The sequence below is a fragment of the Rhinatrema bivittatum genome, chromosome 2 (genome assembly GCF_901001135.1).
Source record: "Rhinatrema bivittatum chromosome 2, aRhiBiv1.1, whole genome shotgun sequence".
Taxonomy (NCBI): Eukaryota; Metazoa; Chordata; class Amphibia; order Gymnophiona; family Rhinatrematidae; genus Rhinatrema; species Rhinatrema bivittatum.
In genome coordinates, this window is record NC_042616.1 from 56,857,069 (window position 1) to 56,881,467 (window position 24,399).

Here is a 24,399-nt window from a genome sequence, read left to right on the forward strand (position 1 = left end):
TTGGAGGAAAGCCTCAGTTACTCCCTTATAAAGAGTAATCTAAAGGTTGGATAAGGAGTATTATATGAACAAGCTAACTGCGGTTCAGTGGAAACAATTGAGCAAATTTGAGAAATTGTGGCACAGATATATTATCTGGAAGATGAAGGTGTAATATTGTAGGGACTTGGAGGATGATGCAAAATAATTGGTGTCCAAAAGATGGGGAAATTGGGGGGGGGGGGGGGGGGGGAGGTAGAGGTAAATGTAATGTTGTGGTATAATACAGTATTGCAAAACATACCATGCAGCTGTGTTTAACTAATCTAGAAGGTGTATTGCTAAAAGTGTTCACTATAGGATGATGCTGTATTAGAGGAATAGGAGATGGGGGGGAGGGGGGGGGGGAGAAAGAACTTATGGGTAAAAGCCTTATGGAAGTGTGGTTTTTGGATTGTTATATTATATGGATGTGTTGTTTGGATTTACCTAAGGGAAGTCTTGCCTCACAAATCTATTACATTTTTTTGAAGGGGTTAATAGACATGAGGATAAAAGTGAACCAATAGATGGTGTGTATTTGGATTTTCAGAAGGTGTTTGACAAAGTCTCTCATAAGAGGCTTCTAAGAAAACTAAAAATCATGGGATAGGAGGCGATGGCCTTTCATTTGGGCCGATACAGTACAGCGCGCTCCGACGGCCCTATTAGGTATTCCCGCGTGATTCAGTAAGTAAAATGTGCAGCCAAGCCGCACATTTTACTATAAGAAATTAGCGCCTACCCAAAGGTAGGTGCTAATTTCTGCCGGCACGGGAAAGTGCACAGAAAAGCAGTAAAAACTGCTTTTCTGTGCACCCTCTGACTTAATATCACGACGATATTAAGTCTGAGATCCCGAAGGGTAAAAAAAAGAAATTTTAAATGGGCCGGGTCGAAAACCAGGAACACCTGGTCTTTAGTCTAGAGCAAGAAAGAAATCTGGTCCTCCAGAAGTATTTTAAAAACAAAGGTTTTAGCTTCTGCGGTCAAAGGGTCCAGATGTTCCCAGATGTCTCTAGGAGCACACAATTAAGGCGGAAACAGTTTCTAACCTCCCATTAACCTTAATGCAAGCACTGGGATTGTTATAAAATTTTCTTATCCAATTAGAGACCTTTCCTCCCAATCCCAATTTTTCAAAAACTGAGAACAAATAGACCCAATAAACCATATTGAATGCCTTTTAGGCATTGATTGTAAGCAAAGCCAATGGAATCTGTTTTTCTTGAGCCCACCATATTAAGTTGATTACCCTCCTCACATTATCAGCAGCAAGTCTACCTAGCACAAAGCCCATTTGATCTGGGTGAATCAACTCACTTGCCACCCCTCCCAGCCTTTTAACTAAACGTTTTGCCAATATTTTCAAATCTAGATTAATAAGTGAGATGGGTCGATAAGACCCGCATAAAGTCACGTCCCTCCCTGGCTTTGCCAGCACTGTAATTCCCGCTCTATTGGCATCATCAGCTATAGTGCCATCTAATAACAGCTCATTGAAAGCTGCTGCCAATGGTCCCACAATGACCAAGTTCAGCTGTCTTTAAAATTCTGCCAAAAAACATCTATTCCCAAGGATTTACCCATTTTCAGTTCTTTAATCACTTGTGCTACTTCAGATTAAGAGATTTCCTTATTAAGATGTTTCTGTTGGGTATGATCTACTCTTGGCAAGATTACTCCTTCTAAATATTCATCGATATGGTCCTGACAAATATCTTTTCGTTTGGAGTATAATTCTTGATAGAATTGAGAGAACCAAGCTCTTATACTCTCATTATCCAACACCATCTCTCCGGTTCTATCTTTAATTTTTAAAATCTGACTCTGTATTACCCTAAGATTAAGCCTCCTCACCAGTAACCTACTGACCTTATTACCCCCTTCAAAAAATTCCTGTTTGGCTCTATGCAGTTGAAAAGCAATTTCTCCCACATCTAGATTTTTCAATTCCAATCTCAGTTTCTCCAACTGTGTTCCAATCATGGAGTCAACAGTTCTCTTATGGCTAATCTCCACTTTACCAATCCGTATTAGCACATTAAATCTCTTCCTCTCCCTGTCCTTTTTTAGATAAGACGCCCTTGCAATTAATTTACCCCTAGCTACCTCTTTGAAACAATCCCAAACTATACCAGCAGGCATCTCCCCATTCTTATTTTCTTTGAGATAATCCCTCATTTTGCATCCTAGTTGTTCTCTAAAATTAAGATCTAATAATCTTTCAATAAGACTCCAAAATCCCCCCCGAATTGTCCCTCCCCCAACCTCGTTAAGAACATCCAACCAGCAGCACGATCTGACCATGTTATTGATTCAGTCTCTGTTTTACCCACCTTATTCACTAAAGCGTTATCAACCAAAAAGAAGTCAAGCTTGGAATATACCTTATGAGCCTTTGAAAAAAGGTATAATTCTGCTCAGATGGGTGAAAAAGCCACCAAACATCTACCAATCCCTAGTCTTCCATAAGTAATTTTAACTTCTTCCTATTGATCTGTGAGGTCTCCTGCTCCCACCATTATTATCCAAGAACGGATACCTTGTGATTTTGAAGACTCCACCTATTATAATGTGACCTTCCGCCCATTGCTGTAAAATTTTGGAGAACCCCCTGTAAAAAACATCCCTTGTCCAGTATTGGGACCATAAAGATTCACTAATGCATAAATAACATTACTAATCTTAAATTTTACTATGATGTATCTGCCCTCCAAGTCTTTCGTAGTAGAGATCACATCTACTACCACGTTTTTAGAAAAAAGGATTCCTACCCCACTGTACTTGTTAGTTACCATCACCGATGCAAAGAATTGTTGTGGAAAATTATTAGATGCTGGCAACTTTTCATATTTCTTCCTCAAATGGGTCTTCTAGCATAACAAGATGTCAGCCCCTTAACATTCCAGGACATAATCTTTAATGCTCCAATTGTTCAAGAACACTTATAACTCTCCATATCACCCACCAAATCTCAAAGGATTACAATGTAAGCCTCTTCCCACAAATGTGCCTCTTTCTTTACTTGCCTAACCCCCTTGCCCCACTGGTATTCATCCCAGGACCTCTTTCTCACATTCCCCTCTGTCCTACTGTCCCCACCCAGTCACCCCTCCCATTATCACTCCAGCCACCTCCTCGAGGAATGATGACATTGCCCACCATGACTGCCCATGAACCTTCCACCGACCCTCATCTAATAAATTTCCTTAGTTACTCTCCATCCAAAAATATCTTTCAAGAACAACCTGATATATTTGCAAATTGAAAACCATATTAATATAATCCGTAATAAGTCCATAAAGTTTAAACTTACCCTGGGCACTTTACCCCTTGGGCAGGCAAGAGATCTTTGTGCTCTGTCCAACACTATTTTAAGTGTCTCCTTCAGGCTTTCTGTTTTTTTGAATATTAGGGCACATATATTAGAGACCACCTGTGCACAGTCAGAATATACAGCTTCTAAAGCGCAGATTCCCTCTTCTAGATTGCTTTTCCAGGTCTTCCTGTAATTGTTTTAGTTCTTGCTGGTTATATTCACATGCACTCTCCTGTTCATCCAGTCTGTGCTTAGCCGCTTCCACTCGATCCCCTAGTTCAGCCCATTTACATCTCAGCTCACAAACTATCAGGCCGATTCAGTACGGTGCGCTCAGGCTGAGCACACCTTTAGCTCCCGTTTGGACGCGCGTTTTCCATGCGCTATTATTACCCCTTGGAAACTCACGTCCAACTCCCCTGAAACTAATAGTGCCCTCAACATGCAAATACATGTTGATGAGCCTATTAAGTCCCGCGCGATACAGAAAATAAAATGTGCAGCCAAGCCGCACATTTTACTCTCAGAAATTAACGCCTGCCCAAAGTCAGAAGTTAATTTCGGCCGGCACCCCAACCACATCCTGCTCGTGTAACTGAGTCTTCTGACACTCTAGCCTCCCTGTTATACCGAAAGCCTCTTAATCTGTCTTTTCTTTGTGTGTCCTGTCTGTCTTGACTAGGCGATTAACTCCACGGAGCAGTGACTGTCTGTACAGTGCTGCGTACATCTGGTGTGCATTTTGCCAAGCATTCTCCGGGAAGCTACGTATGTTTCTATATAGATGATCATTTCTATGGCACAAAGACAGGTTCATGGCACATAGTAATTTCTTACTGATTAAAGACACAAGAGCAAAGCTCGGGCCTGGAAAGTGATGGAAGGGCTCTAGTAGGGGAGGGTGCTGACTGAGTTCATACCTTCCATGCCCTGATTCTCTTGTATTACCCGTTTAATTTACTATCTAGAGCTTGCAACATAATCTTCTCCCCTTTGCACTAAAGGAAACAAAGACCCCCCCCCCATCCTTCAGTGCCTCAGTTGTCATGCTGCTGCCCTCGGGCTCATTTTATTTGAGTTGTCTTTGGAAACGGTGGCTCTGACTCATGGACTCGTATTTCTAAGAGGTCAGGGAGTGCTGAAGAAAGCTGAGTATTCCCACACTGTTTCCTGTTCTGTTGCCTGGATGTGACTTGTATTGTGCGAGGTTGTTTTTGTTTTTTTTTTAACCATTTAATCTCCTGCAGAATTTCCTACAGAAAGTGTAAACGCTGCTTACTTTTAAAACATGCAAATAATATGCCTGTGTTTCAGGTGCCTTTTGCGCAGGAAGTTCCTGGTTTCTTCCTCTCTCTGGGTATACACTGCTTACGCTAGTTGATTTATCTCCTTTATCAGAAAAGCTTATACATAATGACCTCTTAATCCGCAAACAGCCGTCCTACTTTAAGCAGCCGTCCACCCCCCCCCCCCGCCCAACCCCTTTCACCCTTAACTACCTCTGATTGAATGTACCTAGTTATACATAGTTTTATATTTTTATTATTATTATTTATTGTTATTTGAACCCAATGCACCTTATCATATATAGATTGTAATTATACATAGTTTCCACCAAGAGATTAGACTGGATTCAATAATACTATATGTGGACTTTTTGCCCTGTTCGCTGATCATATTGATATATGTTTGTTCCTTCTGAATTGATTGTAAAGCCTGTTGCTAAATTTTTGTTCAATGTGAACCGAGGTGATGTTTTGAAACGTGCCGCGGTATATAAAAAAATCCTTTAAATAAATAAATAAATCTTTCCTTGCACTCAAACCTAACTGCAGTTCTTTCCTTGATAGAGGCTTTATTACCATGGGATTTATCTTGTGCTAACTGGCAGTGCTCTAAAACTATTAATAATCGATCCAAGGAATGTACTCCTTTGTGCTTGGCGTTTACCAGTGTGTATATATATATATATATATATCTTTTTTTAATGCCAGAGCCTTGCATGCTACTGAGCAGAGTTTTGCTGAATATTATTTCTCTCCCTCTGCTAGGCAGAGCTCACTCCCTTCTCAACAAACATACACATGCACATATATCTTAACTGTATTGCTAGAGGTATCAGCTGCACATAGGAACCAGTTTCTTGTGGGCATGGTTAATACTTGAGAGTGTCTGTGCTTTGGCTGCTTTCCCTGTTTGTGTAGGAGGTGTGCCTCTTTGGCTCTGTTTGATGTTTCATCCTTGAACGGGCTAACTTGGCCCTGAGCTGCTCTGCTGCAAGGATCATGATGGTCATCGGATGGGCTCGGTTTAGCAATTGTCCAAAGGGAACAGTGTATAACATTCCCTCCCAGGGTGCATTTTCTTCTTGTCCATGTTGTGGATCAGCCATCTCAAAGGAAGCTCATGGAGGAAATGATATACCAGACTATGTCACTAAAGGAATGATTATGCATTTTTGCTTCCTTAGGTGGGAGAAATAGGAGCGGCATTGTTTTAGGATTAATCACTAGAAGGAAGATTCTGTTAACCCGGCCATTTAAAACTTCAGCAGGGGAGGGTGAAGGCAGCAGGAGACGGTTGTTGTCTGCTGTTTATCATAAACCAGGGTTCTGGTTTGGTTCAGGCACAGGGCAAAGCTATCATATACATGATTGCAATTCAAAAAAAGCAAGCAAATAAACTAGAACAGAGATTGTCTGTCTGGTATTTATACCTGTTTCCCAAAGGTGATCTGTGGTGAAAGGGGTTTCATCTTGGGGGTCGTGAGGAGGGTTATTTATGAAGTGGAAAAGTCAAACGTATATATATGAGAATTGAAATACTTATGATTGTAAACAGCTGGTCCTGGAGTGATTGTAAGCTTCATACAAGATGCTTTGGCAAAGTATAGAAAACCTGTTTCTGCCATTTTAAAGTGCTAAGCATCTAGGTTCCAAGGCATGGATTATGATTTGCTGCTGTCAGATTTGCACCGTCAGAGTGCTATGGTTTCTAATTAGAAAGACATCCTACATGATTCTTCAGATGTGTACACTGAGGGGCTGGTGCAATAAAGTGTGCCCAGCATAGTGCACAGGTTAACAAGCGGTTGGACGCGTGTTTTGGAAGTGCTAGGCTAACACCTGATGCAGTAAGGGGATTAGTGCATCCAAAACAGATGCTCAAACAACTGGGTAGCTGATGGCGCTCCTCACATGTAAATTGCATGTAGATGAAACTATTAGCTATTACCTCCTGATGCAGTACATCCCAGGGCATACTCTTTTAATGCGGCAAATGTAATGCCAGCCCTGGAGCAGGTGTTAAGTCATTCCGTGAGTCATGGGCTTATGAAAAAAATCCAAAATACCGATCTACTGCTTTTGGTGATTAAAAATAAAGATTTAATGAAATAGATCGATCGATTACCAAAAAAAAAAAAAAAATTTTGGATGTATGATATACCCATTCCAGGTTGAGTTCACCCCTTGCTATTATGTGTGTATATTGTACATTCAGAATTATTTTTTTTTGTAATCGATCCATTATATTAATTCTTTCTTCAGCGCCCGTAGCAATAAGTAAGCGCACAGCCATGTCTCCTGGGCGCCCGATGCCTTTCAGCGCCAAGGACGCACAATTTCTCCCTAGCGAGTTCCTTTTAACACATCAGCTCATTTAAATTTAAAATTGGGCGCAAAAGAGAGGTGGCTGTGCGTGTGTTTAAAAAAACAAACAAACAGGCACCCAGTTTGGATGCATGTTTTTATGCGCGTCTTATTGCATCGGCCTGTGAGTGCTGCTCTTTACTGACTCTGTCAGCCTACTTTCTGAAGGGAAAAATGACTTATGAGATCATGGTGTACATGTCCCCCGACCCAATATCTTTTGTTTGGTGTCCACTCTACACCAAATTTTCAGGACATGGTTGGGGGGTGGGGGGAGGGCGGGCTGAGGACTCTGGCAAGTTTCTTTTTCAGATGCATGCAGATGCACACATATATATCCTAGAAAATAAGCTCTTTAGTTTTGTGTGGAAATTTTTGTTTCTGTTGGTGTTTCAGGGTTGTAGATTTTTTTTTTGTTTTGTTTCTTGATATCCATACAGAAACCAGGAAGTTTGGATAGCCCAAGGATTCAGGCTCTTCCTCTCGGTCCCCATTCCATGCAGAGAGAGACTAAATAATTATTATCAGATGGCCTTAATAGGGCCTTTTTAAAATGAGATAGTAGGCACTAACAACACGTGAGTGGTCAGTCTTGGTAGGCATGCCAAAAAAAAAAAAAAAAATAGAATTGCCCAGTCTCTCTTCTCTTAGCCGTATCTTATCTAACGTTTTGTTTTAGAATATACTGATTCTTGCTTTCTCTCCTTCAGATTTCTTGATGGTGCCTTGCAGGAGATCTGCTCATGGTGTTCTCTGCTTAACCCCACAACACATTCCATGATGGCGGCCAGGTGACAGCAGCTGAGAATGACCCTGACTGAAAAGCTGCGGGAGAAGATATCGCAGGCATTCTATAACCACGGGCTGCTGTGTGCATCCTATCCGATTCCCATCATCCTTTTCACAGCTGTCTGTATCCTTGCTTGCTGGTAAGCACAGAAAGATGATAAAGCAGTGGTTTTAAATCAATCACTGGCCTGTGGGGGAAGGGAATACAGGGTGCAAAACTGTCTATCTGATGTCTGCCTGCTCCAGGTCTCTCGGAAGCCTATACAGGAGAGCGCCTAATGCAAAATTGTCCCTTGCCTCCACATCAACATAGTGATCCCTAACTGTCTGTCAGAAAGCTCTGTTAAAGCTGGTATATAGCAATCTGTTGTTGTTTAGAATAGTTGTGGGTGGATCCTTGGACCAGTGGCAGGTGACCACGCCCTCGGGGGAAATCCCGAGAGGGATCACTGGTCAGGCTTAGTGTAGGAGACAGACACACACTAGTTCTTTTATTAGATAATATAGTAAACCACCAGAGGTGGCAGTAGTGAGCTGGAAGCACCCGGCTGGGCTGTAGTCCCAGGAGATGGTATGCATTAGGCCTTCGAGGAGCGAGTACCTGGTTCCAGGGAATGCTCTGAGAGATAGATACAGACTCACTGATGTTAAGCAATAAGGACTTCTTAGAAGCAATATATTGAACCACCAAATGTGGCAGTAGTGAGCTGGAAGCGCCCGGCTGGGCTGTAGTCCCTCAGGTATTGGAACAGCGATCCCAGGGTGGCCGAGCTGTAGAGAAACTAAGAAAGTGAGTAGGCAGTATATGCAGAGTTCTGGAACAAGTTCTTGATGGTAACACTCACACCATAGTCTCTTAAGGCAGCCCAGGAGATGGTATACATTAGGCCCTGGAGGAGCGAGTACCTGGACCCAGGGAAAGCTCTGAGAGATAGATGCAAACTCACAATGTTGTAAGCAGCGATGACTTCTTAGCAGAAGACTGACATCTATCCAACCTACTCACCTCTTCCAAATGACTAAACAACTCTGAGCACAGTACTTTCTCTAATAGCTTAGCAAGAAAAGAGCAATTGGAAATAGGGCTATTAAGGGAAAGGGGAGGAACAGTATAAATACAACAAATTATAATAAGAATTAAGGGTACTCCTCTTTCTAAAGGAGGGACAGGCTGACCTAAGTCATTACCCACAAATTGCAAGACCAGTTTATCACTAAGGAAAAAAGCTAATTGAGGAGGAGTAAGAAAAACATATGAAAGACCCTTATATTTTACAAAGCATTTACATGGGAATTTTAGAACAAATAGAGCCCCAAACTCCAGGTTCATCACAAGGAATTGTTGCCACCTCTTCTGTGTTTGTCTGGAAACATCAGGGGTCTACCCTAATATTAAGATGAAGAAAGGTTTCAGAGCGGTGCCTAAAAAAATAATCTCATTACCCAATCACAAGGCCACTAACTGAAGTTTCCAGAAGTTGGGATATGTCCACATTTGGTGTTGAAGAATCCATACCCTGAGAATCTACTTGATTTTCTTTCTTCTTAAACAGAGGAGAGTAATATGATTTTGATAGTGGAGGTACTGCTGTCTCAGGATCCTTGAGAATTTCCAAGAGATATTTCCTAAACATATCTTTTGCTGACATATGTGGGATTTTAGGGAAATTTATAAAGCATGGATTTTTCCCCCGTATTACATTTTCTAAATTCTCAAATTTTATCCTGAAAAATTGATTTTTCTTTATCAATAATTCCTGAGTAGGCTTCAAACCTTGTATCTTCTGTTTAACTTCCTGTGTTTCCTTTTGAAAAAAGACATTTGACTTTTCCAACAGCATTACTCTATTTTCATTAGCATTTAATATATCCACAACAGGATTCAGTTGCAAAGAAATCGAAGTTCCAAGATTCTCCATAGCCTCTCAAATAGAATCAAGGGTTATCAAATTAGGTCTTACCAGGGTAGATAAAGGAAAATTGCACAAAGGTCTTGTAGCAGGGGTGGAGACAGATTCAGGCTGGATCTGAAAACTTCCCTCCGTCGGTGAGCCAGCACGGCCCATATCAGGGCCATCTCCAGCGTCTCCTCCAGCACTCCCAGGACGTCCTGACCCTGCACGGGGTCGCAGGGCATTGGCATCATCAGCGCATGGCGCCCTCCCCCCCCCCCCCCCCCGACAGCCGGGTTCGCTGGTGGAAAACTCACGATCGGGGAAAGAGAGGTCAACAGGTCTGGAGGGGAAGCCAGCAAATCCTCTCCAGACTCCTCCTCCAAGTACAACACTTCTGATCGGCTCCCACGTAGAACATGAGCGTCCATTGGGCCTAAAACAGAGGGATCCATGGGGACTGCAGGATAAGTCCTCTCCTTTGCCCTGCATTTACGAGCAGTATGTGGCATTAGTGACATAATGCCACAGATAGCCCCCCCCCCCAAAAAAACCTGCTCGAAAGCAGTGAGGAAAACGCGGGTGCTCACGCTGTCTGTTCTGCCGCGACCATCTTGGATCCCCCAGATCTGTGCTTCTTGTTTACCTCTCTTGATGTGCCCTAATCCCTTCATTAGAGGCCTGAGCTTTCTCTGTTTTATTTATTGGCAGATCTTGCATTGAGAATTCAAGTTGTGTAATAAGTGCAATTTTTCAATAGCTAAGGGCTTAGTTAAATCTATGCATTACATTTATTCTGGGAAAATGGTGAAATCCTTGCAAGGAGTGATGTGGGATTCAAATATAGTTATTCATATAGAAGCTTCTCCATTAGTAAATTATCAAGTGCTGTGCAGCTGCATAATATAAATAACTTTTTTATATTTGTCTCCCCTATTGACCCAAATGTCTTTGAGTAATAAGCCTATGAATTAAAGAAAACCCAAAGCCCAGGTGTATTCATTCCTCCTAACTCACTCTGGTTTTCCCCCTCCGCCCTCCCAGACCCCCATTTCACAGGACACTAGATTAAATATAGGACTTCTCACTCATAATGCCATAGATAGCTCCCCCCCCCCCCCAAAAAAAAAAATTTCAAAAAATTCAAAACAAAAATGCAGAGAAGAAAAATGACAGTCAAAAGCAAAAAACTTCTGTTCAAAAGAGCAAAATGCAAAAATTCTCTTTAAACAAGGATGAGTGGGGGACTCCTTCATTGGGGGACACTTTCATAGAGAAGCATCATCTTTACTTCCTGTAACATAAATTCCTACAATAGAAAGACAGGTTAATTCAATCTTAAATCAGGTCATAGTATCTCATTATACTCTCTTTCAAGCATGGCTCAGTTTCCTTTTAGCTAGTCTGGTATTTGGCTCGTCATATCCAATTACTCTTTTTATTTCATATGGTTTAAAATAGAAGAGGTAATTAAATTCTCTCTGTTCGAGCTGCACAACTTTCATAGGCAAACCAAGTGCTAGTTAGAGCGTATAAAGAACAGAGAGAAAAGTACACATCTGCTTTGTTAGCAGCCCTCCTAAAGGTTGAGTTACAAGCAAGAAAACAGCAGGAGAGGCTAAGACCATTTAAAGCAAAACAGACGCTAACACAGAATGAAATGACGCCTTTTAAGGTGCATACTTTCTACCCTTTCAAGAAAAGCTAATCTCAGAAAAGAACAAAACTCAGCGTAGCTGCTCACAGAAAGAAACAAAGCCAAAAGAAACAATTCAAACACAGACATTTCATCTTTCAACATATAAGGTGGATAAGTCTGCAGCTCATTGACTCTGCATGCTGATGTGAATGCCACCAAAAATAAAACCGTTCAGGTCGAGTACTTCAGCTCACAGCAATCCAGTGGCTCAAAGGGAACTTTCATCAGCTGGGTCAATACCAGGTTGAGGTCCCAAGACCCAGGCTGATACAATAAACCTGCCTGGAAACGGGCGCTCAGTGCTGAGCCACCTCTCCTGGGTGCGCAATTGAGTATTTAAATGAGGGGTCGCGCTAAAAAAAAGGAGGTGCTAGGGACAAATGTGCGCCCCCAGCAGATTAGGAAAATGAATGCTCAATTTAACGAGCGTCTGTTTTCCTAACCTGTGCACAGCCACTAGTTAGGAAAATGAACGCTCGTTAATTGAGTGTCCCTTTCCCTAAACTGTCCGCCGGCACACTTTGGGCCAGATTTTATAACATGCGCGCGGGCGTAGATTTGTTCGCGCAACCCGATGCGAACAAATCTGCGCCCGATTTTATAACATGCGCGCGCTGCCGCACGCATGTTATAAAATCCAGGGTCGGCGCGCGCAGGGGGGGTGCACAATTGTGCAACCTGTGCGCGCCGAGCCAAGCAGCCTGCCTCCGTTCCCTTCTTCCATTTAATTGCTTCGAGGCAGCGCAAGATACTGCCTCTCATTTTTACTTAGATGGGCACCTCCTCTGCCCTCCCTGTCTTTACCCAACAAATTCATTTTAAACCAAAGTACATTTCCTTTTTCAATTGGATAGTTTATTCTTGTACCCCAGCATCAGGTCCCTAACCCTCAGAGCCTAGATATTGAGAGGGCAGTATTTGATTCCCTGAATCTGCTTGATGATGTCTCTTGTTATCCCTTCTAGGAAAGAGTCCATTTAGGAAGTCTTAGGGTTTTAAGTGGAGGAGGTTTGCTCCCTGGTGAGAGGGAAGGACCCTAGACCGTTTCTCCTGTGTCACACAAAAACTGCTTGAATGCTTTCTCGGGCTGTGGTCTCAGGACTCAAGTTTGTCTCAGTGCAGTTGATGCTTTTCAGCACCATGGAGAAGGCAAACCCCTCTCAGTACAGGCTTTAGTTGTCAGGTTATGCAGGGTTTGCTTCTACTGAAGCCTCCCATTAAGTCTCCTTCAGGCCGATGCAATAGAGTGCGTTCAGCCGACCGCACTGTTTAACCCGTGGTTGGATGCGCCCAGAGCAGGCATTAATTTCTGAGCAGCCCAAAAGTGTACAGTAAAGCAGAAAATGCCACTTTTCTGTGCTTCCTCCGTGGCGATATTAAGTCAGAGGAACAAAAAGAACGAGAATGTTTAAATAAATAAATAAATAAATAAATTTAAAATAAAGGGGTAGATTTTCAAAGGGTTGCGCGCGTAAGATACGCGTGTAACCCCCGAAAACCTATCCCTGTCTCCCCCTGCGCGGCGCGCACAAGCCCCGGGATGCACCTAAATCCCGGGGCTTGAAAAAATGGGCGTTCCAGGGGCGGGACTGAGGTCTCCGGAACAGCCACCGGGCTGGGGGATGGAGAGCCAGCTCGCGCAAGTTACGCTTGCCCGGAGGCAGGCGTAACTTCTTCAATAAAGGTGATGGGGAGGTTTTAGTTAGGGCTGGGGGGTGGGTTAGATAGGGGAAGGGAAGGTGTGAGGGGCGGAAGGAACATTCCCTCCGAGGCCGCTCCGATTTTGGAGCGGCCTTGGAGGGAACGGAGGCAGACTGCTCGGCTCGGCGTGCACAGTTGCACAATTGTGCACACCCCCTGCGCGCGCCGACCCTGGATTTTATAGCATGCGCGCGGCAGCGCGCGCATGTTATAAAATCTGGCCCAAAGTGTGCCGACAGTCAGTTTAGGGAAAGGGACACTCAATTAATGAGCGTTCATTTTCCTAACTAGTGGCTGTGCACAGGTTAGGAAAACAGGCACTCGTTAAATTGAGCATTCATTTTCCTAATCTGCTGGGGGCGCACATTTGTCCCTAGCACCTCCTTTTTTAGCGCGACCCCTCATTTAAATACTCAATTGCGCACCCAGGAGAGGTGGCTCAGCACTGAGCGCCCGTTTTCCAGGCAGGTTTATTGTATCAGCCTGTGTCTTGGGACCTCAACCTGGTATTGACCCAGCTGATGAAAGTTCCCTTTGAGCCACTGGATTGCTGTGAGCTGAAGTACTCGACCTGAACGGTTTTATTTTTAGTGGTATTCACATCAGCATGCAGAGTCAGTGAGCTGCAGACTTATCCACCTTATATCAAATTTTTCAATAATAGGGTGTTCTGTGAACACATCTCAAATTGCTTAAGCTAGTGACTAACCAGTCAGTTGTCTTTCCAACATTCTTTCCTAGGCTACATATCCACAAAGGTGAACAAGCCCTGTAAGGTTTGGGTTTCAAAAGAGCTTTTATCTTTTTATATGGTATTGAGGGAAGGCATTTTTTTAACTTCTGGACCCTGTGAGAGAAGGGTTTGGTATAAGAGGAGGGTATTATTTGTGGGTTGTACTGTTAATTATGATAATTGTATTTTATGCTTGTTCATATATTGTATTTTATTGTATTGTAAGCTGCTTGAAGTTCTATTCTGGAAATATAAGAAATGTCATACTGGTTTTTATCCCAGGACAAGCAGGATGCTAGTCCTCACATATGGGTGATGTCATTCACGGAGCCCTTAAGCGGGAAAAACTTCTGGCAAGTTTCTAGAAGCTTTTAACTGGCTGCCTGAGGCTACTGAGCATGCCCGGCATGCCATGATATTCCCCTGCCACAGGGGTCTCACTTCAGTCTTATTTTTTCCGCGCTGCTAACAGCATCACGGTTTACATAGGAGCCCTGTGAGTTACCTCACAACGAAAAAAATTAAAAGAAATTCTGCCCTTTACGGGTCTTAATTGTTTTGTCACCGGCCGGTGACAAAAAACCATACGTTTTTCACTAGAAAAAACTTCATTTTCATCAACGGATGTCGACAGAAAAGACTTCGGGTTTCAAGAAGTGCCCGGCCTGCAACCAAATGCTGTCCATCACGGACCCGCATGTCGAATGTGTTCGTTGCCTCGGTGGAGAACATGACATCGCCGCCTGTTCACAATGCCAGGAAATGACGGTGAAAGGCAGGAAACTCCCGCCAAGAAAAAATGGCGCAAATCTTCCAAATCCAAACAGCGCCATCGCCGACGACATCGACAAAATCGTCACCGGTAGGCCTCACAAAAAAGATTTTACTAAAGAAGAGGATTCCGGAAGGTTCCGGAGATGCCTCCTCTCCAACACCCTCTGCATCATTTATTTTATTTATTTATTTAAGGTTTTTTATACCGGCATTCATGAACTCGTTCACATCATGTCTGTTTACAGAAAACAGGGGTGCGGATAATACAACCAAAAAACATAAATAACGTGATGAAGAGAAGCAGTTACAATTAACAAGGGCTAATGAACTGGGAATGTAAGAAATAGAAAGAGATAGAGGAGAATAATTATATACAAAAGTTCAATATAAATATCATCCACAAGGTCGGTATCTGAACCGCGTTCCAAACATAAGCACCGACGGCACCGCTCCATTCCTCCGTTGCCACCGCCGGAGGAACCGGTCCCTAAAAAACAAAAAGTGATATCGACCTCCGTAACACCCGGACAAGAATCGATACCATCGACATCGGTTACAGAATTGACTACGTTAATCACACGGATAATCACCGATGCCTTGAAAGATAAAATACCGGCATCATCGCCGATGCCGACCACAGGGTCGATGCCGACTATACAGTCGATGCCGACCTCCGGGTCGATGCCGACTATACAGTCGATGCCGACCGCCGAGTCGATGCCGACATCCGTGTCGATGCTGATACCGTCTACAGTGTCGATGCCGACAACCCTGTCGATGCCGACTACAGTGTCAATGCCGACAACCCTGTCGATGCCGATGCCGACTGCGGTGTCGATGCCGGATGATGTAACGATGTTTCCAACTTCGATACCGGCTGCTCAGCCAATGACGGCGATCCCATCAACGCCGATGACAGCGATGACTTCATCGATGACACACACTACCTCTTCGATGACAGTACCATCAGCTTTACTAAATACATCGATACTTACCAGAAGTTCGATAACTACGATACCATCTAGACCCATCTCATCGATGGTTCCAATCTCCATGTTTACTTTTCAAACTTCATCGATGCCAACTCCTGCACCATCGATGTCCTTGTACACTCTAGCTCCAACTAGACCACCTGTACAAGAAAGACCAACTGCACCAAAAAAAGGCATCAGGAAAATTTAGGCATACTTCCATTCCTGCTCCAGATACTTCCACATCTGAAGCAAGACTACATACCTTACTTACTAAAAGGTATCAAGACCTCTTAGCATCCTTGCCCATAGCACCTGGTCAAGAAGAGGATGAACTAGAAGATGAGGAGGAAGATACTACACCAGACCCTCAAGATCCCCTACAGGGACCTTCAGGAGTTCCCCCTTCTAAAACACTGGAAACTCCTCAATACCAGCACACGTCAGACACATGGTCAGACACAGGATCAGAGCATTCCTCAGAGGATTTTTTATCCGAGAATACTCCGCCTCAAGCTAAAAAACAGTCTCCTCCAGAGGACCTTTCATTTTCCTCTTTTATACAGGAAATGTCAGAGTCCATACCATTCCAACTACAATCTGAAAAGGATGAGAGACAACAAACTCTTGAAATACTGCAATTTGTGAATCCTCCTAAGCACAACTTAGCAATCCCAGTGCATGAAGTACTTTTACAACTTCAGCAAAGAATATGGGAACACCCTTGCACAACCCCTGGAGTAAACAGAAGAGTAGACTCTACTTATCTTGTGCAAGCTGCATCTGGCATTACTGCAAGAAGGTGGGCCTGGCTAAAGGCTTCGGATTTACGCCCGGATGTACAAGACAAGTTAGTCGACCTACCTTGTCAGGGAGATAACTTATTTGGCACAAAGGTGCAGGATGCCGTTGCCCAACTCAGAGAACATTCTGAAACCCTAAAGCAACTATCAACCTTACCTCATGACACTGCGACTCATACAACTCGCAGACCACAACGCAGGGAGCCCAAACGTCCCTTCTACCGGCCAAAGAGGTACTATCCTCAACCCTCTAGGTCAAGACCTCCAAGGTCTCAACAACGCCCACAACAAAGGCAACAGCGAGCGGCAAGACCACAGCCGCCTCCTCAGACAGGTTCAACCTCTGGTTTTTGAAAAACATCCCAGAGTTCAAAGCCAACTACCCAACCCTTATCCCGAATTGCCAGTTGGAGGGAGAATTTCCCATTTTTACACAGAATGGGCAAACATTACAACAGATCATTGGGTACTGTCCATTGTTCATCACGGCTACCGCCTAGACTTCACATCTCTCCCTGAGGAGTTTCCACCACAAAACTCCCAACTCAACATACCTCAATTGCAAATAGAATTATCTACTCTTCTGAAATCAGAAGCGGTGGAACACGTACCACACACCCAGAAGGGAAGAGGATTCTATTCCCGGTATTTCCTCATTCCAAAGAAAACCGGAGGCCTACGCCCCATTCTAGATCTAAGAAATCTCAACAAATTCCTAAGGAAAGAAAAATTCAGGATGGTGTCCCTAGGCACCATGCTTCCCTTACTACAAAGGGGAGATTGGCTTTGTTCTCTGGATCTTCAAGACGCTTACACTCACATTCCTATATTCCCACCTCATCGCAAGTACCTGCGATTCACAGTAGGACATCAGCATTTCCAATACAGAGTACTACCATTCGGCCTAGCCTCAGCTCCAAGAGTATTCACCAAATGCCTGGCAGTAATAGCAGGACATTTGCACAAACAAGGTGTTCATGTCTTCCCTTATCTCGACGACTGGCTAATCAAAAGTCAAACACAACAAGGAGCAGTAACTTCTCTGCATTACACAATAAAGTTACTTCACCAGCTGGGATTCCTCATAAATTATCAAAAATCCCACCTGAACCCCTCTCATCTCCTCCAATTCATAGGAGCAGAATTAAACACAATCATTGCACAAGCTTTTCTTCCAGAAGACCGTGCACTCACGCTGTCCCAGTTGGCGTACTCAATTTCCATACAACCACAAGCGACAGCTCATCAATTTCTCACCCTACTAGGCCACATGGCTTCGGTTCACGTCACTCCTATGGCAAGACTTGCCATGCGACTAACCCAATGGACTCTTCGATCACAATGGATCCAAGCCATCCAACCACTTCATTATGAGATACAAGTAACCCACCAACTACGCTCCTCGCTACAATGGTGGATAATCAAGGACAATTTACGCAAGGGCCTACCCTTCCAGAAACCGGTCCCTCAGATAACTTTAACTACAGATGCATCCACCTTAGGGTGGGGAGCTCACCTAAACTCGCTTCAAACTCAAGGAACTTGGACAAAACTCGAAGCCACACATCAAATCAATTTTCTGGAACTTCGAGCTATACGTTATGCGCTGCATGCGTTCAAGGACTGCCTTTCACACAAGACTGTGCTAATCCAGACAGACAATACAGTAGCCATGTGGTACATCAACAAACAGGGAGGTACGGGCTCGTATCTCCTTTGTCAAGAAGCTGCACAAATTTGGGACTGGGCCTTGAACCACTCAATGTTCCTACAGGCCACTTATCTAGCAGGGATTCAAAATGTCCTAGCAGACCGACTCAGTCGCCAGTTTCAACCACACGAGTGGTCTCTGAATCCCTCAATAGCGACCAAAATATTCCAACGTTGGGGACAACCAACAACAGACCTCTTTGCGTCGCATCTGAACCACAAAGTGGACAACTTCTGTTCTCTACACAAACAGAAGAACCAACCAGCCAAGGATGCCTTTGCTCGCCCTTGGAACTCAGGCCTACTATAAGCATATCCTCCAATACCGCTTATCACCAAGACGCTGGTGAAGCTACAACAGGACAAGGGGTCCATGATACTCATAGCCCAGTATTGGCCTCAACAAGTATGGTTTCCCACACTGCTAGACCTTTCAGTCAGGGATCCAATACGCCTGGGAGTAGCTCCCAATCTCATAACTCAGGATCAGGGTCGGTTGCGCCATCCCAACCTTCAATCCCTATCCCTGACTGCATGGATGTTGAAAGCTTAATCCTACAACCACTCAATCTTTCAACTAATGTTTCTCAAGTACTTATAGCTTCACGCAAACCTTCCACACGAAAGAATTAATTATTCTTTCAAATGGAAAAGGTTTGCTTTCTGGTGCAAGCAAAACAATAGTAATCCTTTCACTTGCCCCACAACTTCTCTTCTAGACTATTTATACTCTCTATCAGACTCTGGTCTTCAGACATCATCAATCAGAGTACATTTGAGCGCAATCTCGGCTTATCATAACAAGATAGGAGATGCACCTATATCCACGCAACCTCTCGTCAGTAGATTCATGAGAGATCTAACTCACCTTAAACCACCATTTCGGCCTCCAGTCACACAATGGGACCTGAATCTGGTCTTAACAGGATTAATGCGTTCTCCTTTCGAACCCATAGATTCCTGTGATCTTAAATTTCTCACATGGAAAACTATTTTCCTCATAGCCATTACATCAGCTAGAAGAGTTAGTGAGTTACAAGCACTGGTCACGTATGAACCTTATACAAAGTTTCTCCATGACAGAGTGGTTCTCCGAACACACCCAAAATTCCTTCCTAAGGTAGTTACGGAATTCCACTTAAATCAAACAATAGTTCTACCCACATTCTTTCCAAGGCCTCACTCTCACCAAGGGGAAAGAGCTTTACACACCTTGGACTGTAAACGTGCATTGTCTTTTTATTTAAATCGCACTACGTCCCTCAGAAAATCCAATCAGCTTTTTGTCTCTTATGATCCAAATAAGCCAGGTAAAGCAGTGGGAAAGCATACTCTATCCAATTGGTTAGCAGATTGCATACAGTTTTGCTATGAAAAGGCAGGCCTTCCTCTCCAAGGGCGAGTAAAGGCACATTCAGTAAGAGCAATGTCAACCTCAGTAGCACATTTTCGTTCAGTGCCAATCATTGACATTTGTAAAGCAGCAACATGGAGTTCTCTTCACACCTTTGCAGCTCATTACTGCTTGGACAAGGAAGGACGACAAGATTCCACCTATGGACAATCTGTCTTAAAGAACTTGTTTCCAATTTAATCCCAACTCCTTCTACAACCAACCTGCTGACATCGTCGGCTGACTCATTTCCTCAACAATGCATTGCTGCTACCTGCATGGACAATGACTCAGCCTCTAGCTTGCTAATCACCCATATGTGAGGACTAGCACCCTGCTTGTCCTGGGATAAAGCAAAATTGCTTACCTTGTAATAGGTGTTATCCCAGGACAGCAGGATGTAGTCCTCACGGAACCCACCCGCCACCCCGCGGAGTTGGGCCTCAGACTTTGGTTATTTTATTTGCTACCGCTTATTGCTACAAACAAGACTGAAGTGAGACCCCTGTGGCAGGGGAATATCATGGCATACCGGGCATGCTCAGTAGCCTCAGGCAGCCAGTTAAAAGCTTCTAGAAACTTGCCAGAAGTTTTTTCCCGCTTAAGGGCTCCGTGAATGACGTCACCCATATGTGAGGACTACATCCTGCTGTCCTGGGATAACACCTATTACAAGGTAAGCAATTTTGCTATACCAAAGATCCATCAAGCCTGGCAATCCTGGTCTCTGACAGTGACCAAGCCAGGTCACAGTTTCCTGGCAGGATTCCACAGAATATTTATTTTCAAACTTTTATATACTGTACACTCAGCAAAACAAAAGAATAGATCCAGTCCTTCTTGCTCATAACCAGGGATCAGCCATGACTGTCCCAAGTCTGCCTCTAGGAGCTTGTCTAAATCTTTTTTAAATTCAGCTATGCTAACTTCTTTCACCACAAATTCCACAGTTGGTGTGCCAAGTGAAAAGCGTTCTCCAATTTGTTTTAAATATGCTACCTATTAGCTTCCTGGAGTGTCCCCCTAGACTTAGTACTATTTAGAAGTGTAAATGACGATTCCCTGTTTATCAGTTGCACTCCACTTAAGACTTTTTAAACCTCTATCATAATCTTCTCTCAGCCATCTTGTCTCTAGGCTGAAGAGCTCTAAGTTGTGTAGCCTTTCCTCAGAGAGCAGTGTTTCCCAGCTGTTGTGCCATGGCTGACCTGCAGGTGTGTGTGTGAGGAGAGCCCGATAAGAATAGTTGAGGTACTGGCAGTCTTCATTGCTTCTTTCCTTCTTGCCCTGAAAGATGTCCTCCCGCTAGCAGATGGGGGGTCAGAGAGTAGCGCCTTATCTACCGTTGCTGCTTCCTTCTCTGCTGTCTTTCTTCTTCACTTGAAACTGCATGAAGCCCTGGAGTCTGGCGAGACCTGCTGGCCTCGTGTTGTTACCATTGCAGAGTCAAAAGCCGGCAGAGGAGGAAGAAGCAATACCAGGTAAGCGTTGCTCAGATTTCTGCTGACTTCAGGAGATGACGGGGGGAGGGGAAGATGTGGTAGCTGAATGTGCCAAGTGGTGTGGGGAGAGGGAAAGATGAATGGGGCTACAGGGTGTGGGGGAAGAGGAGAGGGAAGGGAAGGTGTTACTGCTGGGGGGGGAGGGTGAGAGAGAAGAAAAGAAAGATGATGGTTTCAGGCAGGAAGGGGAGGGAAGGTAATGATGCTGGGGGACCTGGAGGGAAAGTGGTAGGGGAGAGGGAAGGGAAGGTAATGATGCGAGGGGGTGGGAAAGAGGGAACGTGATGACGACAAAGTCTAGAGAAGCTGGGTAGAGGGAGAAGGAAGGTGAAATTTCAGACCTATTAGTAAAAATTTGTAACTTATTAAAATCATCCATTGTACCTGAAGACTGGAGGATAGCAAATGTAACCCCAATATTTAAAAAGGGTTCCAGGGGCGATCCGGGAAACTACAGACCGGTTAGCCTGACTTCAGTGCCAGGAAAAATAGTGGAAAGTGTTCTAAACATCAAAATCACAGAACATATAGAAAGACATGGTTTAATGGAACAAAGTCAGCATGGCTTTACCCAGGGCAAGTCTTTCCTCACAAATCTGCTTCACTTTTTTGAAGGAGTTAATAAACATGTGGATAAAGGTGAACCGGTAGATATAGTATACTTGGATTTTCAGAAGGTGTTTGACAAAGTTCCTCATGAGAGGAAAAGTAAAAAGTCATGGGATAGGTGGCGATGTCCTTTCATAGATTGCAAACTGGCTAAAAGACAGGAAACAGAGAGTAGGATTAAATGGACAATTTTCTCAGTGGAAGGGAGTGGACAGTGGAGTGCCTCAGGGATCTGTATTGGGACCCTTACTTTTCAATATATTTATAAATGATCTGGAAAGAAATACGACGAGTGAGATAATCAAATTTGCAGATGACACAAAATTGTTCAGAGTAGTTAAATCACAAGCAGATTGTGATAAATTGCAGGAAGACCTTGTGAGACTGGAAAATTGGGCATTCAAATAGCAGATGAAATTTAATGTGGATAAGTGCAAGGTGATGCATATAGGGAAAAATAACCCATGCTATAATTACACAATGTTGGGTTCCATATTAGGTGCTACCACCCAAGAAAGAGATCTAGGCATCATAGTGGATAACACATTGAAATCGTCGGTGCAGTGTGCTGCGGCAGTCAAAAAAGCAAACAGAATGTTGGGAATTATTAGAAAGGGAATGGTGAATAAAACGGAAAATGTCATACTGCTTCTGTATCGCTCCATGGTGAGACCGCACCTTGAATACTGTGTACAATTCTGGTAGCCGCATCTCAAAAAAGATATAATTGCGATGGAGAAGGTACAGAGAAGGGCTACCAAAATGATAAAGGGAATGGAACAGCTCACCTATGAGGAAAGACTAAAGAGGTTAGGACTTTTCAGCTTGGAGAAGAGACGACTGAGGGGGGATATGATAGAGGTGTTTAAAATCATGAGAGGTCTAGAATGGGTAGATGTGAATCGGTTATTTACTCTTTCGGATAGTAGAAAGACTAGGGGGCACTCCATGAAGTTAGCATGGGGCACATTTAAAACTAATCGGAGAAAGTTCTTTTTTACTCAACGCACAATTAAACTCTGGAATTTGTTACCAGAGGATGTGGTTAGTGCAGTTAGTATAGCTGTGTTTAAAAAAGGATTGGATAAGTTCTTGGAGGAGAAGTCCATTACCTGCTATTAAGTTCACTTAGAGAATAGCCACTGCCATTAGCAATGGTAACATGGAAAAGACTTAGTTTTTGGGTACTTGCCAGGTTCTTATGGCCTGGATTGGCCACTGTTGGAAACAGGATGCTGGGCTTGATGGACCCAGTATGGCATTTTCTTATGTTCTTATGATATATCAGGGAGGGTAAAAGGTAAGGGAAGAAGGTGATGCCAGATAAGAGGGAAGATAAGATGATGCCAGAGGGGGTGGAGGGGAGAAGGTTGGGGAGAGAGAAGGGAAGAAGGTATTGTCAGGGGGGTGGAGATAGGGAAGGGAAGTGGTGATGATGCTAAGGAATGGAGGGAGGGGGGGATGGGAGGACAGGGAAGATGGGGAGGGGGTGGAGGTGGAGAATATAGTGATGTTGATGCCAGGGGATGGAGGGAGAGAGAGGGGTTGGGGAGAAGGAAGGTAACATGATACCAGATGAGAGGGAACAGAAGGTGGTGATGAGGTGTGGGGTAAGAGAGAAGAGAAAGTGGTGATGATGCTAAGAGAGAGGGAAGATAAGGTGATATCAGAGGAATGAAGGAAGAGGGCAGAGAAAGTGGTGGTAATGCGGGGGGGGGGGGGGTGAAGGATAGGAGAGGGAAGAGAAGGGGATATTGATGATGCTAGAAGGGTAGAGGGAAAAAGAAGGTGTTGATAATGCTAGAGGTGTGGAGGGAGGAGGGGGAAAGTGGTGAGGATGCCAGAGGAGTGGAGGGAGAAGGAATAAAATGAATTAATTTATTTAAATTATTTCTTACCTGCCCTTCCATAATTCAGGGCGGAGTAAAGTAAAACATTTATAATCAGTTAAAAACAAAATACAATAAAACAGTAGAATGATGCATATCTCAGCAGGCTGCAGGAGGTGTCATAAAGGGAACTCGGTCCCCTGGATCATATTCCTTCTGGAACAGATAGGCTTTCCTGAAAAATTTCACAGTTGCTGCTATTCTTATCTCTGTAGGGAGAGAGTTCCAAAGCAGGGCCTGGCCGTCAAGAAGGCTCGTTCTCTGCGCTCATCAAGATATAAGCCAAAGCTGGTAATGATGCCGGGTGGGGGGGGGGAGGACAGCAGGATATCAATGCTTACGGAACCCACTTGTTTTCCCCTAGGTCTTAACTTCTACTTTATATAGCTATATACTGAACTGAGGGGCCCGCACCTGCTCAGTAGAGCATGGAGAAAGCTCTGGAAGCTATATGATCATGCCGTCAACTCGGGCTTCTTTTCACATCACCCAGCTGTGAGGACGGCTTTCCTGCTTGGCTACTGTAGCATGCTGCCATATCTGAGGTGGTTAGCCTAATAGCATGTTTCCAGCAGTTGGTGTGCTCATCTTTAAAAAGGGGGAAGTAAGAATAATATTTCCCAACTACAACTATACGAGCTGCAGTGCACGAAGGTAAAGGGATGTGTTAAATACTGTACAGAAAGCCGGTGGCAGGAGGGGGGGATTCACATTCCTGTTCTTGTCTGTAGGTTTCTGCTCTATCCGCTGGCTAACACTATCCCCTAATGAAATTCCCGATAGGGATTTTTAAAATGTGGAATGTTTTCCGAATCATGCCAGAAAAGGAATAAGATAATGCAGTGGCGCTGCTGTAACTCGTTGATGAGGGACATGTATGTTTGCTCTCTTTTATAGCACCAGTGTGAATAATTGATGGGCCTGTGGAATATTTGATTGCACTA

At 43.9% G+C, this 24,399-nt stretch overlaps 1 protein-coding gene across 1 annotated transcript in view; it reads left to right on the forward strand.

Moving 5' to 3' along the window:
• Nucleotides 1–24,399, forward strand: part of SCAP (SREBF chaperone) — a 248,292-nt gene that overhangs the window by 50,938 nt on the left and 172,955 nt on the right. Inside the window, exon 2 of the mRNA XM_029588196.1 lies at nucleotides 7,701–7,919. Within this exon, the coding sequence (XP_029444056.1) occupies nucleotides 7,798–7,919 (122 nt within the window). The 5' untranslated portion in view covers nucleotides 7,701–7,797. The remainder of the gene's footprint in view (nucleotides 1–7,700; nucleotides 7,920–24,399) is intronic.